Source organism: Bidens hawaiensis, unplaced genomic scaffold, assembly GCF_021521415.1.
Source record: "Bidens hawaiensis isolate Kalapana, Puna unplaced genomic scaffold, B.hawaiensis_p1.1 tig00030473_1, whole genome shotgun sequence".
Classification (NCBI taxonomy): domain Eukaryota; kingdom Viridiplantae; phylum Streptophyta; class Magnoliopsida; order Asterales; family Asteraceae; genus Bidens; species Bidens hawaiensis.
Window position 1 is genome coordinate 211,600 of NW_027505180.1, and position 17,884 is coordinate 229,483.

The following is a 17,884-nucleotide window of genomic DNA, read 5'->3' on the forward strand; positions in this document are numbered from 1 at the left end:
CATATAGATTGATGAAAGAACTGATTTAGCTAATATATATTAGGTTTTGAAAATCTTACTTAAAAGTTAGTCATGAGTGTTGAAAACCTAATAAAAGCTCACACGTATTCTAAACGGGTACCAGTACCCGTAATACCCATACATAAAATCAGTAAATCTGGGTACTCGTACCCGTTCCGAATAGAGACGTACGAATACATGTACGAGTACCGGTGCAGATACTGAACGGGTACGAGTATTTGGGGAAAAAATCTCTATCCCTAATCTACATAAACAATATACTATAATAAAAAAAAGAAAAAAAAGAGAAAAACAATAACAACTTAATAAGAATCCAACAAATACTTATAACAAAAAAAAATACCCTAATAATAACAACATAATGAAAATCAATTAATACTTATAACGTATTATAAAAAAAATAAGCAAATGCGAACAAAAATAACAACAAACACCTATAAAAACAAGCCTAAGAAGAAAAGTAAATTAATTCTTATTGTTTTCATGTTATGAAGTATTTGTATTTGATTCTAAAAGCGTATTTATGCTATAATTAGTTAATTAACTAAACAAAAACCCATAAACCCATCGGCTGCAAACCCTGTTCCGTATCGTATCCAAACACCCCTAATTTCACATCTCTGTTATCCTGGTTAAAATCACCAACACTGTGCTTTAATTTAAACCAAATCACAATAGAATCGATTTACTGAGATCACCGGTACCTAAATTGCGTGATCTAAACTTCAATTTTCCCTCCAAATCCTTACAACTTCGCTAATTACTCTTCTTACAATCTGCAATCAAACCCTAATCCCCAAATCAATCCCACAAAACCCAATTCGAAATGGAGGGTAAACAACCCGAAGACGTGTCATCAGCAACAGCCGTGTTTCTTGGAGCATTAGCCCATGGTGTTAATGTTCGTAGGGTTTAAGGATCTTGTAATTTTGATTTATGTTGTTTTTTTTTAATGAACAAGTAGTGATCTTTTGTTGTTTTGGAATCAGGGTCCCACTTGGAATGCATTAAAAGGAGCATTCTTGATGTTGGGTGTTTGCCTTTGTGTTATGCTGGGCTTGGCTTTCTCTTCTAGTGACTTCACTTTGGTGCTTCATGTCACTTTTCTTGTGTTTATTGCAGGCACTCTCTTCTTCCTTCTTAGCAGGTAAAAGTTTCAAACTTTAAGTTGTGTTTTGGTAAGTTTTGATTTTGATATGAATAAGTTGGTCACTCCGAAGATGTGGTTTGAATTAGGGGCGTTCAACGAATCAAATTATTCGAACTTTGAAATTTTGAGCTCAGTTCGAAATTCAATTACTGAATTTGAATTCGATTACTGAACTCGAATTGAATCGAATTTCGAGTTTTTCGAGTCTGATTCGAACAATATGCACCTCTAGTTGACAATTGACAAACTGAGCTAGAAATCAATATATCAGATAACAAACCATTAAACGAAGTAACAGATTAAATGAGCAAAAATCAAATAAAAAAACTTAAAGTCGATTGCTAGATTATGGATGTAGATCATTACACTCAATATTAAATGCCATAACTTAAGTTATATTAAATAAAATTAAAATGCATAATTGAATCGAATCGAAAAATAAATAAATTTGTATTCGAATCCGAATATTCAAAATCTGAAATCCAAAATCGAAACGAATTTTGAGTTTTTTGAATCCGATTCGAGTACTGAACACCCCTAGTTTGAATTATGTATAAGAACATGCTTCTGGTGATCTATGAACATGAAATCTCAAATCTTGATGATTTATGATTCTTTTAGTGATGTTTCTTGAATAGTTGAACCAAACAGATTAGTGATGTAAGTTATCCTGGGATTAGGAAAGAGCGTGTTTTAAGAGTTGTTTATTTTGGTGTTTATGCAGCTTTCTTGCTCAGACTGGTTTGGTTTCAGTTGAACATCAAATGCAGGAGATAGGTTTAGTACCTAATCAATCCGAGACAACGAAGGAAAAGAATACATAAGAGATATGCCTCTATACCCTTTGTTGTTATCAATTTGAGAAACCTAGTGGTGTTAGAAAAGTTGGTGTTTTGGTTATTCTTGATTACGTAATGGTGTGATTCTGTAATACATTTCTATAGTAATGTGCCAAACAAATTGATTCGTTATAGATTGAATGATTGATACCTTCGACATTAATACAAGTTCATGTTTGCCTTGACGTTACAGTTGCATAAATTTAAGATTGTTGGCTTGATATTGCAGTTGTATAATCTTTGTGCCTTTTAATAAATTATGATGATGGAATTTATTTGATCAACTGTAATCTTCTGGCAAAAGACATATATTTCTCCAGTCAGAAACTTGTTTTTTCGCCTTTTCAATTAAAGGACAGCAATCTCTTTAAGAAACTTGGCAATGGCCTGGAGCTTTCCCATCATCGATATCAAACATATAATTGACCGAGATTGACCAATCTAACTGGCAGACCTCGTCCTACTTTCACTCTACTCTTTCCATTTCAATGCTAGCTCGATTGCATTTTCTTTCTTCCCCATAAAGGAAATAGGGTAATAAAGTGGTATACTATATGTATATGCATGTTAGAACTTTGTTAGTTGCTACTGTATGATTAACCGTCTTTTACTATGGCTTTCTATGATAGAACAATGTGGGCATTGTTTAACCAGTTTTCATTTTGTATGATTAACCGTCTTTTACTATGGCTTTCTTTGTTAGTTGCTACTGTTATTACCTGTAATTGTCCTATATATAGGATCTCCTATTGTAATCATATTATTCAATTCAATACAATCATAATTCCACATACGTATTATATGGTATCACAGCCAGGGATCTCACAACCCTAAAAACAGCCGCCACCCTCCTCTGTTTTCTTTTTTTTTCTTTCACCTACCCAACCAGCCAACAATGGCCCTTAAATCCTTCACCACAGTGGAGAAAACCAACCACAATTCTCACAAGTTTGGTTTTACCCTAAGTCCCACTAATTATGGTTATTGGAAAACCATGATCAAACCCTTTCTCATCACCAATGGTTTGTATGTTTACATCGATGGATCTATTCCATGTCCATCACAGACCATCGTTGCTACTGTTAACACGGCTGCCAAAGATTCAGCGCCATCGGCTATACAACAACCGAATCCCGGCTATCTCACATGGGTCTCCAATGATGCCCATGTTCGCATGATACTGCTGTCAACAATCTCTGAGGCCTCATTCAAGCATGTTCAAGGCGATACTTCTCGTGACCTATGGCTTTCCTTGGAACGCGCCTATGCACTACACACATCCTCACGAGAATATACGCTGCGAACACAACTTCTCAAGATTACCATGCAGCCCGATGAAGCATCTGCTGCCTATATCAACCGAGCACAAGAATACATCGATGCTTTAGCCAATATTGGTGCGGCTATGCCAGAAAAAGATGTTATGCTGATTATTTCAGGCCTTCGGGAAGATTACAACAACTTGAAGCCCAAACTAGTTGCACGCCACCCTCCAGTTACCTTACTGGAATTACCCGGTCTAATAGCTGATCATGAATACATGACAAAGAAAGAAGATCCCACTCTTCCTGCTGCTACCCAAGCCTTCACGGCTACCACCACCCGTGACTCGGCATCACCGAACAGCCTGCAACTACCACCTGATACCATGCAGTCCCTTAAGCAATTAATGACACAGTTAGCCTTCAATGTGCAACCTGCACAGCAGCAAAATCAAGTCTATTACAGTGCTCGTGGACAATCAAATAGTGACCGCGGTTCATATAATCGTCGTGGACGAGGCAACTACAACAACAACCGAAACACAAGCTTCTCTTCAGGTAACAGTTCCAGATTTGCTTGGGCCTCTAATCAGAATACCATCTATGGTTCTTGCAACAGGTGTGGCACTGGACACGTTCCATCACAATGTCCAAATCATGATCCAGCAACAATTCGTCCAGCAAGACAAGCTCCACAAGCGAATTTTGCTGATCATCGCTCACAAGCATCATCGGTTTGGCTGCCAGACACCGGTGCAAACAGTCATGTGTCATCTGATCTCAACGGCTTTGACAATTCTGAGCCGTATTTTGGTAAGGACATGCTTCTTGTTGGTAATGGCAATGGTTTACCTATTCTTCATATTGCCTCCACCACCTTTAATTCACCAAACAAAACCTTTTCTATAAACGAAATCCTACACGTTCCACAAATTAAACGAAACCTTCTTTCTGTACAACGTTTTTGTCAAGATAATAATGTATTCTTTGTGTTTCACTCTACTTTTTTTTTGTGTGAAGGATTCGGTTACCCGCACTATCCTCCTCATGGGTCCAAGTAAAGACGGTCTCTACTCTTTTCACCTACCAAAGATTCATGCTCTCCCAAATGTTGCTTTTTCCACCGTTCGAGCTTCTCCTACAACTCACCAAAGACTCGGACACCCTCATTCGCAGCTTTTACAGACCATGATTTCTAAGAATTGTCTTCCTCTTATTAAAAACTCTGTTCTTCCTTTTTGCAATTCATGTCCCATGGGAAAGTCATCAAAACTGCATTTGTCTTTTAATAATTATAGAAGCATCCATGTATTGGATTTAGTTTTTTGTGATGTTTGGGGTCCAGCTCCTGTTACTTCCTTTTATGGTGATCGTTATTTTTTACTTTGCGTTGATCATTACACTAGGGGGGTGTTTGGTACAGAGAATGGAAAAGGAGAGAAAATAGAAATGGAAATGGAATTGTAGAGAAAGAGAATTGGTATGGAGAATGAGAATCATTTCTCTTGTTTGGTACACGAGAAAATAAATAGAGAACTCTACCATACCCAACCCCACCTCCACCCAACCTGACACCACTCACCACCGCAGCCCCACCACCACCGCCCCACCACCACCACCAGCCCCACCACCACAGCCCCACACCACCAGCACCACCACCACAGCCCTTTCTTCAACCACAGCCCACCACCACCGGCTGCCGCCACCAAATCCCCTTCTTCAACCACAGTACACAAGAAATTAAAAAGATTCAAATTTTTGGAACATAAGATATAGAAAAAGGTGGCTCAGATCTGTCATCACTGCCTCTTTGGAGATTTTGTGGTGGTGGTTGTGGTGGCGATGATGATAATGATAATCAGAAGCCACCTGCGACCACCGCCAATTTCCACCACCACTGTCACCCAACCTGCGACCACAATCACCCGACCATCTGAAAACCCTAACCTACCACGAACCACCACTTGAAACCCTAATCTTCGTTCACCCGTACAACCTGCAACCTACAACCGGTTACCATCTCTGTGTTCACCACTGTGAACGGCGGAGACGGGGTGGTGGTTGCAGACTTGGAGACGAGGTGGCGGTTGCAGACTTGGAGACGAGGTGGTGGTTGCAGACTTGGAGACGAGGTGGCGGCCGGAGACGAGGTGGTGGCCGGAGACGGGTGGTGGCCGGAGACGAGGTGGTGGTCGAAGACGAGGTGGTGGCCGGAGACGAGGTGGTGACATGCTATGAGGAGGCTGCTGAGAAATGGATTTCTCTTTGTTTTAAAGAGAAATGAAATTCTCTAGTTTTAGAGAAATAGAAAGAGAAATAGAAATGAAAAGTGGAAAACAAACAAAAGAAATATTTCTAATTTCATTTCTCCCCAATCAAATCCCTCTACCAAACACCCCCTAGATATATGTGGATATTTCCAATTAAACAGAAATCTGATGTATTCAGTGTCTTCAAACAGTTTCACACAATGGCCGAAAGACAATTTAAAACACAACTTAAATCGGTTCAAACAGATTGGGGGGGGAGAGTTTCGAAACTTATCCTCCTTCTTTAAAACACTCGGAATCTTACACCATCTATCTTGTCCTCATACAAGCGAACAAAATGGCTTTGTTGAGAGACGACACCGTCATGTAGTCGAAACCGGCCTCACCCTCTTAGCACAATCTGGTGTTCCAATGCATTTTTGGAACTTTGCCTTTCAGCCGCCACATGCCTCATAAACTGCATGCCCTCTCGTACTTCATCCCATATCTCTCCCTTCGAGAATCTTCTCAATCGAAAACCTGATCTTTCCTTTTTACGAGTTTTCGGTTGCCAATGTTTTCCTCACCTCCGTCCATACAATCCTCACAAAATGGATTTCCGTTCATTACCATGTGTCTTTCTAGGGTATAGCCCCTCTCATCACGGATATCAATGCCTAGATCCTACCAACAATCGCATTTACATCGCGCGGCATGTACGGTTTAATGAATCACACTTTCCGTTTCTTAAATCATCCTCTCCTACACCTACCCCACCTTCTCCCGATCCATATGTTTCATCTTATTCTTCTCCTACCGCATATGACCAACCCTCGTCTTCCACAAACGACCTATCACATAACCCACCCTCTCCCAACCAAACTGAACCAAATCCCAGCTCAGGCCAAACCAGTTTTATACAACCGAATCCAACATCCACTACCGAACCATCTCCCTCGGCCAAGCCAAACAACTCAAAACCAGCCGATCCGCCTACTGTCACCTACTCCCGTCATTCTCAAACAACAAATCCAGCCTATCAAACCTATCAACATTCGGCTCAAACGAACCCACCACCTACTATCCCTTCTGTTCCACCACCAACTCAACCTACTGTTCAAACCCAATCTACTTCAATTCCCAACACAACCGCCACCCAAACACGTACTAGACCAGCAAACCTTCGACAAAAACCCAAGCAGACAACTCCTTATAATCCTTCTGCCTTTCACACTTCCGTTGACCCCTCCTTAACCGAACCACCCACCTTTACCATTGCTAACAAAAGCCCTCAATGGCGTGCTGCCATGACAGAGGAATTCAATGCATTAATGAAAAATGGTACATGGACTTTAGTACCACCGGTTCCTACCGCTAATATTGTTGATTGTAAGTGGGTTTACAGGTTGAAACATGATGAATATGGGAATATAAAACGCCACAAAGCTTGTTTGGTGGCAAAAGGGTTCAACCAACAGCCAGGAATTGACTACCACGAGACATTTAGTCCGGTTGTTAAATCCACCATGGTTCGTGTGGTTTTGTCGCTTGCCGTTACAAGGCGATGGCCTCTTCACCAGTTAGATGTACAAAACGCCTTTCTTCACAGAGATCTCAAGGAAATGGTGTACTGGCGACAACCACAAGGCTTTACTGATCCACAAAAGCCAAATCATGTATGTTTTCTTCACAAGTCCCTGTATGGCCTCAAACAAGCTCCACAGGCCTGGTTTACTCACCTTTCGTGTGTCTTATTGAAACTCGGTTTTCATGGGTCCAAAACAGATCCTTCATTGTTTATTTATGCCCACAATGGTCACTTATTATATATGCTTGTTTATGTGGATGACATAATTCTCACCGGCAACAATTCCTGCCTCATTGGCCACATCATTCAACGGTTGAACACTACCTTTGCGATCCAAGACATGGGCCGGTTGTCATATTTTTTGGGCATTGAGGTACTCTTTAAAGGTAATGACTTGCATCTCTCACAGAAGAAATACATTTCTGATATCATTCAGAAAGCAGGTCTCTCTCAGGCAAAACCGGTTGACTCTCCTATGGCTCCTAATTCCAACTTGGCACTCAGAGATAGCCCTCAGTTCGACAATCCAGTGAAATTTAGACAAATTGTTGGGGCATTACAGTACCTAAATCTTACCAGACCTGACATAACCTTTGCGGTCAACAAGGTTTGTCAATTTATGCACTCACCTACAGAATATCATTGGTCTGTGGTTAAGAGAATTCTTCGGTATCTCCAAGGAACATCTCATCTTAGCTTACTGATTCAACAACAATCAGCCTCCGTCATTCATGCTTACACTGATGCCCATAAACGGTCCCTCACAGCCTAATTCCGATGCTGATCGGGCAGGCTCCCTTGATGACTGTCGTTCCACGGGGGGATATGCCATCTATCTTGGATCGAATCTCATTTCATGACGTGCTCGTAAACAACAAACTGTCTCTCGGTCGTCTACAGAATCCGAATACAAAGCCCTAGCTGACACTGTTGCTGAATTAAAGTGGCTTGAAGCACTTCTTAAGGAGCTTCACGTATCTATGACATTGGCACCTATCTTGTGGTGTGATAATCTAGGTGCTACTTATTTGTCAGCCAATCCAGTATTTCACACGCGCACAAAACACGTGGAGATTGACTTTCATTTTGTGAGAGAAAGGGTAGCTCAAAAAAAGGTATCAATACAGTTTATCAAGACAAACGATAAAATTGCAGATGTGTTTACAAAGCCTCTATCCTCACAACGGTTTCTGCTTCTTAGATCCAAGCTAAAGGTCGCTCCCCGGCCTTAGCTTGAGTGGGAACATTAAACCAATATTATGATATATATGTAAATTATTTGTTTCTGTTATTACTTGTAATTGTCCTATATATAGGACCTCCTATTGTAATCATATTATTCAATTCAATACAATCATAATTCCACATACGTATTATACCCGTCACTTTTAACCAAACCCAACCTGAAAAACCGAGCATGGGAAAAGATTAACCCAAACCCGAGCCGAAGTATTTCGGGTCGGTTCTTGGGTCAACCCGAATAATCTTTTTGTTTTAAAACCTAATATTATTAGTAGGTTCAATCGAACTCGATTACGGTATATTCTATTTAACCAATTATGATTTTTGAAGCTAAATTAATAGCAAGTTCGATGGTGGTAAATTCTATTTGATTGATTGGTATGCTCAATCGAGTTCAATATGGCACACTATGTTGGACTTAATTGTTTAACCGAGTATGGTTTAGTTGGTTATGATATATTCAGTTTAATCGAGTATGTTTCACAATGGAGTTCGATTATGGTATATTTGTTTGACTTAACTAGTTAATCACATATGGTTTACTTGATATGATATTGTAGATATATATCTAAGTTTCTTATGTACCATGTTTTTTTGTTTTCTTGGATACTCTAAACCTGATGAGCCTAACCTGAAAAAGACCTAAACCCAAAAAAAACCAAGATCTTGGTTGGCTTTCCGATCAACATTTAAAACGCAGAAACCCGAAGAACATCCTCATCTATAATAATTGGTCATGTCAAACGACCCCACCATCTTCCTGAACTTGGTTCCAAGGTGGACCCACTTGGGGCGGCTCTCTAACCCATCCGGGATCTCGCACTGTTTTACCATCTCTACAATCTCATCCCAAATGCCTACAAGCTCCAGCCTCTTTACGTTAGCATTGAAGTCAGGAGTGTACCCTTTCTGAATCTTGAAAACATCATAATAACCAATATTGTGATCTTTACATGCCTTTTGGTAGCTGTGTTGGGAATTATCGAACCGGTTTCGGTGAATCGGGCCAAACCAGGAGTTCGAGTCGTAGTCAAACTCGTTCTAATATTAAGGAATAAATAAACATGTTGGTCTATCTATTTAGGTATATTAGATAAAGATAGTTTATGTTTGAGTTTGAGTAGAATTAGGAGTCATCTAGTTCTTATAAATACTCTTCTTTGTAATCAGTTTTTTGATGTAGATTTTCTGATTAATAATATTGCAAGTTGGCATACGTTCTGTGTTTTTCTGTTGTGTTTCTAATTACCGATTCACCACTTGAATTGGTTTCAGAGCTTAGTTCTGATCAAGACCTGCTGCTGTGGAGATTCAACAAAGGAGACGTCCGGAGTTGGGTTAAGAGGATAGCTGCAGTGTGACTAGGGTTTATAGTCACGTTCTGGATCCAGAGCCATCAACACCAAAGTCTTTTAATCAGAAGTACAGTCAAACAAGAAGAAAGTCATACATGGTTCAATCGAGTTCTGGTTCGACATCGGGAGCGGCTAAGGACGGTGGGACGTTGGCCCTTCATTGCCCGATGTTAAAGTCGATTAATTACACTATGTGGGCTATGAAGATGAGGGCGATTTTTAATGTACATGGGGTTTGGGATGCGATTGATCCCGGATCGCAAGATGCCAAACAGAATAGTTTGGCTGTTGCTCTCTTATTTCAAGCCATTCCCGAAGATCAGGTTATGCAAGTCGGGAACATGGCTACCGCCAAGGAGATGTGGGCGGCACTTAAAACTCGTCACATGGGTGCTGATCGAGTAAGAGAGGCTAGGTTACAAACCCTAACTCAAGAACTTGACAACATGAGAATGAAGGAGACAGAAACTATTGACGAATATTCCAACAGGTTGTCCGGTGTTGCTTCAAGATCTGCATCACTTGGTGAGGTTGTGGATGAGACGAAGCTCGTCAAGAAGTTTCTTACTAGCCTTCGCCGAAGGTATATTCACATTGTTGCTTCAATTGAACAAATAGTTAATTTGAAGTAAATTGGGTATGCAGATGTGGTCGGTCGATTGAAGGCTTACAAGGAACGAATCGGTAACGAAGAACTACATGCGGATGGGAGGCTATTGTTTGGCAGGTTAGACTCGTATAATAACCGAAAAGGTGATAATGTTCGGGGTCGAGGAAGAGGTAGTTATGGGAACCGGGGTCGTGGACGTGGTAGGTCGGGTAGTCAAGATCGAGAGCGGGTTAATAACAAGGCTGGTTCAAGCTCAGTAACAGCCAAGCCTAAGAAAGATTGGTCCAAGGTGCAATGTTACGTTACAGATGCGACCAGCTCAGACACTTCGCGTCAGCGTGTCCGGACCAAAAACCACCAAAACAACAGGAGGCGAACGTAGCTGAAACCAAAAAAGCAGACGGGGTCGTTTATATGCATGAAACGGTCCACTTGAACGAGGAGCGTTTAAGACCGATATAAAAATGACACCAAGATGGAAGATGTTTGGTATTTGGATAATGGGGCTAGTAATCATATGACGGGAAATCGTGGGTTTTCTCGGAGTTGAACGAACGGATAACCGGTAAAGTTAGGTTTGGTGACGGGTTGTGCGTTGAGATTAAGGGGAAAGGGTCGATACTTTTCCAAGAAAAATCAGGTGAACAAAGGTTAATGACTGAAATATATTACATACCGGAACTGAAAAGTAATATAATCAATCTTGGACAAGCAACCGAGTCGGGGTGCGATGTTCAGATGAAGAATGAGTTCCTAACGATGCACGATACCGAGGGTCGGTTATTGATGAAAGTAGCAAGAACGAGTAACTGACTTTACAAGATAAAGTTGAAGGTTGGAAGCCCGGTGTGCTTAATGACAGCGGTTGAGAAAGACACCTGGAGGTGGCATGCACGTCTCGGTCATATCAGTTTTAACAAACTAAATTCCATGGTGAAAAAGCAGATGGTACACGGGTTGCCAAATATCCAACATGGAGAGAACTTATGTGAGTCGTGTTTGGTGGGAAAGCAAACGAGAAACACATTCCAGAACGCAACCTCGTATCGAGCTACTCGGGTTCTAGAACTAATACATGATGATTTATGCGGGCCGATAACACCGACAACACTCGGAGGTAACAAATTTATTTTTGTTTTAATTGATGATTTTTCACGGTATACGTGGATAATCTTGTTGAAGGAAAAGAGTGATGCTTTCGACAAGTTTAAGAAATTTAAGGCGCTTGTCGAAAAAGAAACCGAGAAGACGATCAAAACACTCCGAACTGATAGGGGAGGAGAATTCGCTTCACATGAGTTTCGAGGTTTTTGTGAAGATAATGGGGTCATTCGGCATCTCACCGCGCCATATACGCCTCAACAGAATGGCGTGGTGGAGCGTCGAAATCGGACTCTTATGGAGATGACTCGGAGCATAATGAAAGCATTACAGGTTCCTAATTATTTGTGGGGGGAAGCCGCCCATCACGCAACGTACCTGATAAACCGGGTACCAACCCGAGCTTTATTCAATCAAATGCTGTATGAGAAGTTAAACGGAAGAAAACCGAGTGTGAAGCATATAAAAGTATTTGGGTGTATGGCATATGCTAAAGTTGAAGCTACGCATTTAAAGAATTTATACGATCGCTCAATATCACTAGTTCATCTCGGAACCGAACTGGGCTCAAAGGCGTATCAAGAAAAATTCATGTTAGTCGGGACGTGATTTTTAACGAAGGAGCTGGCTGGAACTGGAATGAACCGGTTGAAAGAAACGAGAGTGAACCGGATATGTTCACGTATGTGTGGGGAGATTTGGTGCATTCTGGACTTGGATTGATAAATCCTACTAGGAATGAGCCTAGTATTTCCAGCAGCCCGTCAGGTTCATTGAGGGGCACAGAATCTGCTGAAAATGGCAGCTCAAGTCAGACAATAAATTGTGATTCAAGCCCACAAAGTGCAGCACCTGAAACAGCCCACTTTGGGCAGCCTACGGACCAAATTGAGCAGTCAACGGACCCAATAACAGCCTCAAATCAGGTCCAAGCTCAAACCGGAATTCGCAGATCTGAGGGAGTTCATATTTTACCCCGAAAACTAGATGATTATGTTCTGCACGTTGATCTCGACTATGATGAACTTTGGCTTACGACCGATGAGGAGCCAAATTGTTATGACGAAGCGAGAAAGAAGAGCGAGTGGATGAAGGCTATGCGAGCTAAAATTGACTCCATCGTGAAGAACGAAACTTGGAGGATTGTTGAGCCACCGAATGGTGTTAAAGTTATAGGGGTAAAATGGGTATTCAAGGTTAAAAGAAATTCAGATGGTATAATAAATAAGCACAAGGCCCGTTTGGTGGCGAAAGGGTATGTTCAGCAGCACGGGATTGATTTCGATGAGGTATTTGCACCCGTGGCCCGTATCAAGACCGTTCGCGTATTGATTGCTTTATCGGCTGCCAACGAATGGGAAATTCACAATCTAGATGTGAAAACTGCGTTTTTACACGGCGAGTTAAAAGAAGACATGTACGTATCTCAACCAGAAGGCTTTGAAAAACGAGGCGAGGAATACAAGGTTTATAAGTTGTTTAAAGCCTTGTACGGGTTGAGACAAGCACTGAGAGCTTGGAATACCAAGTTGGATAAGATACTAAAAGATATGAAGTTCGTTCGTTGCTCAAAAGAACAGTCGGTGTACCGCAAGACAGGCGGAAAACATTTACTAATCGTTGCTGTTTATGTAGATGATTTATTTGTAACAGGCACGAGCTTGAGCATTATTAAAGAGTTCAAGAAAGGAATGGCGTCTAAGTTCGAGATGTCAGACCTCGGAAAATTAACGTATTACCTTGAAATCGAGGTTTCACAAGAGCAAGGTGGAATTAAAATTAAGCAGGAGGCTTATGCGAGGAAGATTTTGGCTCAAACCGGGATGGAACCGAGTAACTCGACTCTTGTTCCTATAGAGTCCGGGTTGTAGTTTTCCAAAGCTGAAGATGAAGCCGAGATCGACCCAACCGAATACCGAAAAGTTGTCGGCTGCCTCAGATATTTACTTCACACCCGACCCGATCTCGCATACTCGGTCGGGGTGGTAAGTCGGTACATGCAAAGTCCACGAGAGCCTCACGGGTTAGCTATAAAGCAGATTCTGAGGTATGTAAAAGGAACTATTGGGTTCGGGATTAATTATGAACGAGGAGGAACGAAGAGGTTTGTTGGTTTTTTTGATAGTAGTCACAATATTGACCCGGATGACGGTCGAAGCACGTCGGGACATATATTTTATTTTGGAAACAAGCCAGTTTCATGGTGTTCACAGAAGCAAGGAAATGTGGCCCTCTCGTCTTGTGAGGCCGAGTATATGGCTGCTACAGAAGCAGCATGTCAGGCGGTATGGTTTCGCGAGTTACTAAGTGAGTTGTTGGGTGAACCGCCTCAAAGAGTAAATCTTTACATCGACAATACCTCAGCTATTGCACTCGTCAAGAATCCCGTGTTCCACAAAAGAACTAAGCATATAAAGTCTCGTTATCATTTTATTCGAGAATGTTACGAAGCCGAAGAAGTAGATGTTCACATCAGCGGAAGCGAGCAACGAGCTGATATACTAACAAAGGCACTAGCAAAGATCAAGTTCAAGGAAATGAGAGATTTACTTGGAATTGAAGAACTCCCGAATACGGTTCAGAAATTCAGGGGGTGAATATTGGGAATTATCGAATCGGTTTTGGTGAGTCAGGCCAAACCGGGAGTTCGAGTCATAGTCAAACTCGTTCTAATATTAAGGAATAAATAAATTGGTTTATCTATTTAGGTATATTAGATAAAGATAGTTTGTGTTTGAGTTTGAGTAGAATTAGGAGTCATCTAGTTCTTAATAGGGATTTTGACATATTTCCCCTTCCTAAACAAGAGAAATTACATATTTTCCCAAAATACAAGTTTTTAATGCACAATGTACAATGACCTTATGTAATTTCAAAATTTAGGAAGGGGAAATATGTAAATGCCCCTTCTTAATAAATACTCTTCTCTCTAATCAGTTTTTTTATGTAGATTTTCTGATTAATATAATATTGCAAGTTGGCATATGTTCTGTGTTTTTCTGTTGTGTTTCTAATTACCGATTCACCACTTGAAGTTGGTTATCACTTCTTGCATTTTTATGATGTTGGCTATCTTTGAATCAATCATTTGTTGGTTTTCTAGCATTTCTTTTCAAATGCCTATGCAGCTCGAAGACATAGCCTACCCATTGTGAACTACACAATAGTATAAAGTCCTAACGGTTTTAGATAAATCATCAACTGGTGATCCTAGCCGCCATCTTGTACCTTGAGAATTACACAGGATCTAGCAGCTGCTTTACGTTTAACTTTCACGCACACTCTAAATCGAGACAACCAAGCCCGTTTCTTTTCGTAGGAAGATACGACACTGTTCCTCGAATAATACTAGCCCCCTTATCCTCCCTTAAAACCTATTTCAATCAAATTCTTGATTTTTTCAATCCCAAATCAATAAACTTTCAAAAACCATCAATCCCAATGTTCAAAGAAACTTTGACATTTTTCAAAACAACATTAAAGAGCGCACCGTAGGTTGCTAGTCATGCAGCTTGTACTATCATGGAAAAAAACTAACTCGTTTCTAGAAGTTATATCCAGTTTCGTTAATCTTCGTCCTTACATTTATCTTTGGTACTAGAATTGGGAAAGTGATTTGCGTTAAAAACCCGAATGCAGTTCTTCATATTCTGTTTTTATTGTTGCCAGCCCAATGATGAATCACAAGTTAAACATGCAACAAACATAAGCTTTTATATGGATTACTATAAAGAACTAGGTGAGAGTTTGTTACGGATGCAAGATGTTGTGTAACTTGATGATGATATGGAGATCCCATTGCCTGCAAATGATAATGCTTTTGCTAACTTGATGTCTGTACAAACAGCGCTAAATGATCTCAGTTTCGTGAGTGATAAATATATGTTAAATTACACACGTGGGTTGAACAAATAATATATTAGATTGTTTGTAATAAAGCTATAAAATTTATAAAACGGTATTATGCTTTATTACTATATATTATGACACGTAGTGCAACAAGTTACTAATTTGTTAGGTGTGCATTAGTATGAAAGTTTAATTGCGTTTAGCACACGGATACAAGATACAACTTTTTATTATTGTGCAGAGCACAATAACATTATTGTCCTAAATGTTTCAGATTTAACACAACCCAAATCATCCGATTCATAACTAAAAGTAACATCCTACTGTAAAAGTAATGGAGTGCAAAAACATAAAGTAGCATCCTTGATGTGGGTGTGCTCTATCTGAAACGTTTTGGAACATAATATAGTTGTGCTCTTCACAATAATATAAAATCCTATCTAGTATCTTTGTGCTAAACACAATTAAACTCTCATACTAGCATGTACCTAGAAAATAAGTAATATGTTGCACTATGTGTCATAATATATAGTAATGAAACATAACATCGTTTCATATATTTTAAAGCTTCATTACAAACAATTTAATATACCATTTGTTTAACCTGCCTGTGTAATCTAGCATATGTTTTAACACTCACCAAACCAAGATCATTTAGAGTTGTGTGTATAGCACAAGTCACCAGAAGCATTACCATTTGCAAACAATGGGATTCTACATATCATCATCAAGATACACAACATATTGCATCCCTAACAAACTCTTATCTAGTTCTTTAGAGTAATCCATATATATAAGCTTTTGTGTGCTGCATCTTCAACTTGTGACTCGTCACCGGGCTGACAACATTAAAATATAATCTGAAGAACTGCATTTGGGTTTAATAAAAATCAATTTCCCATTTCCGTTAAAAAAGAAAAATTTTCCAGAAGGTATATAAGCTCAACAAAACAAGATATGACTTATGTAAGCTCAACAAAACAAGATATAACTTCTAGGAATGGGTTGGTGCTTCCCATGAGAGTACAAGATGCATGACTAGAAACCAACGATGTGTCATTCAAAACCGTTTCAGAAAATGTCAAAGCTTCTTGGGAGATTTGGATTGATGGTTTTCCAAAGTTTCTTGAGTTGGGATTAAGGAAATCATGAATTTGGTTGTAAGGAATGATAAATGGGTAGCGTTATTCGAGGAACAATGTCGTGTCTTCCTACTAAACGAACAAAGAAACAGGCCCAATCTTCTCGATTTAGAGCATGCGCCATTATACGGTCGCCTACAAGTGGTGACCCGAAAGTTAAACATTTACACGGGAAGCAGCCGCTAGATCTTGTGTATCTTTCAAGGTAACATACGACGACTAGGATCGCCACCGGACCACTTGAAGAGTGGCCAGTAAATATTATGGGTTTTTGCGGTCTTGATTGCTTTCTCTACTTGAATTTGGACCCATTAACATAATAAATAAAAGAGTGAAATCGTACGTTACCTCTTCCTGCAATGTTTCTAGAACAACTTGAAATATGAGAGAATCCTTTAGTGATCTTAGCAAAATCATTATTACTAACACTTTTTAGTGGTGGAACAGCAAAACGTTGATCATACCGACTCTAAAAGGCTCCTTACTGTAAAAATCATGAATACCCCATGATCCACCAAAGGCGAAAAGAGTATCTTCACTACCAGATTCCTTTATAAACCCATTATTGGACTTGTGTGATCTCACAGCTAAAGTGCAAGCCGTTACGATCTCACCTTCTTTAACACCTAATTTCTCCATCTTCGGTCTCTAACTTGTGTTTGTGTTTTTTTATATAGAAAAGAGCTCAAGAAAAGACTTAAGTTTATATTGTTAGTCTTTTACTAAACTTGTGATTCGTCAGTTATCAAGTCTTCGTTGATTTGAGGTTTTCCACAAAATTACGAGGAAGTTAGTTTATCTTTTCTGTAGATTAAAGCATATATTTATTTCATTTAGATGATTAACATCGAAAGGCAACATCTGAGCAGTTGACATCAGAGGAGCAATAACTAGATCTGATTCAGTTAGATGTTTCAACTAAACGTGTCCAAAAAAACCGGTTCCGGACCCGAACCGGTGTGACTGACCCGAAACTGGTTCCGGTTCGTACCCGGTATACCCCATACCCGGTTAGGGTATTATAATACCCGGATAACCCTACCCGGACCCATGTATTTGTCAAAAAATCGGTTCCTACCCGGAACCGGTTCCAGCCCGATTTCGGTTCCTACCCGGTTCCAGCCCGGAACTCGACTAATTTTAATTTGTATTTTTTGTATTTGTTCTAATCATTTATGTATTATGTAATACGAATCAATTAATTAACGTAACAAGTTTTTTAAAGTTTTATTTGTTTGTGTTAAATAAAAAACTTGTCTTAAACACTTAAACTAACTTTTAAACACATATATATAATTATAGAACATTACACAACGAACATTATTGCAAAACGATTAAGTACAAACATTATTAAACATAAAACTAAAAATAACAAACATTGTTCGTTGTTTTCGTCCCGCCATCTACGACCATCAAGCTTTGTTACCGGCGGCGGGGGCTTGACTTGTAGAGCCGGACGACTCCCCGGCTTCTCCT

The 17,884-nt window shown here is 39.9% G+C and overlaps 1 protein-coding gene and 1 pseudogene across 2 annotated transcripts; one reads left to right on the forward strand and one right to left on the reverse strand.

Moving 5' to 3' along the window:
* The first annotated feature begins 685 nt into the window (after positions 1-685).
* Positions 686-2,089, forward strand: LOC143611288 (uncharacterized). Of its 2 annotated transcripts, none has more exons than XM_077085523.1 (3): positions 686-922; positions 1,011-1,168; positions 1,896-2,089. In XM_077085523.1, the coding sequence occupies exons 1-3, from the start codon at positions 848-850 to the stop codon at positions 1,993-1,995; spliced, it is 333 nt and encodes a 110-aa protein (XP_076941638.1). In that variant the 5' UTR covers positions 686-847; the 3' UTR covers positions 1,996-2,089. The 2 variants fall into 2 exon arrangements, with proteins under 2 accessions (XP_076941638.1, XP_076941639.1); XM_077085524.1 differs by having other exon boundaries at positions 853-944.
* Positions 2,090-9,068: 6,979 nt separating this feature from the next.
* Positions 9,069-17,047, reverse strand: LOC143611282 (protein EDS1L-like; annotated as a pseudogene).
* Positions 17,048-17,884: the final 837 nt, after the last annotated feature.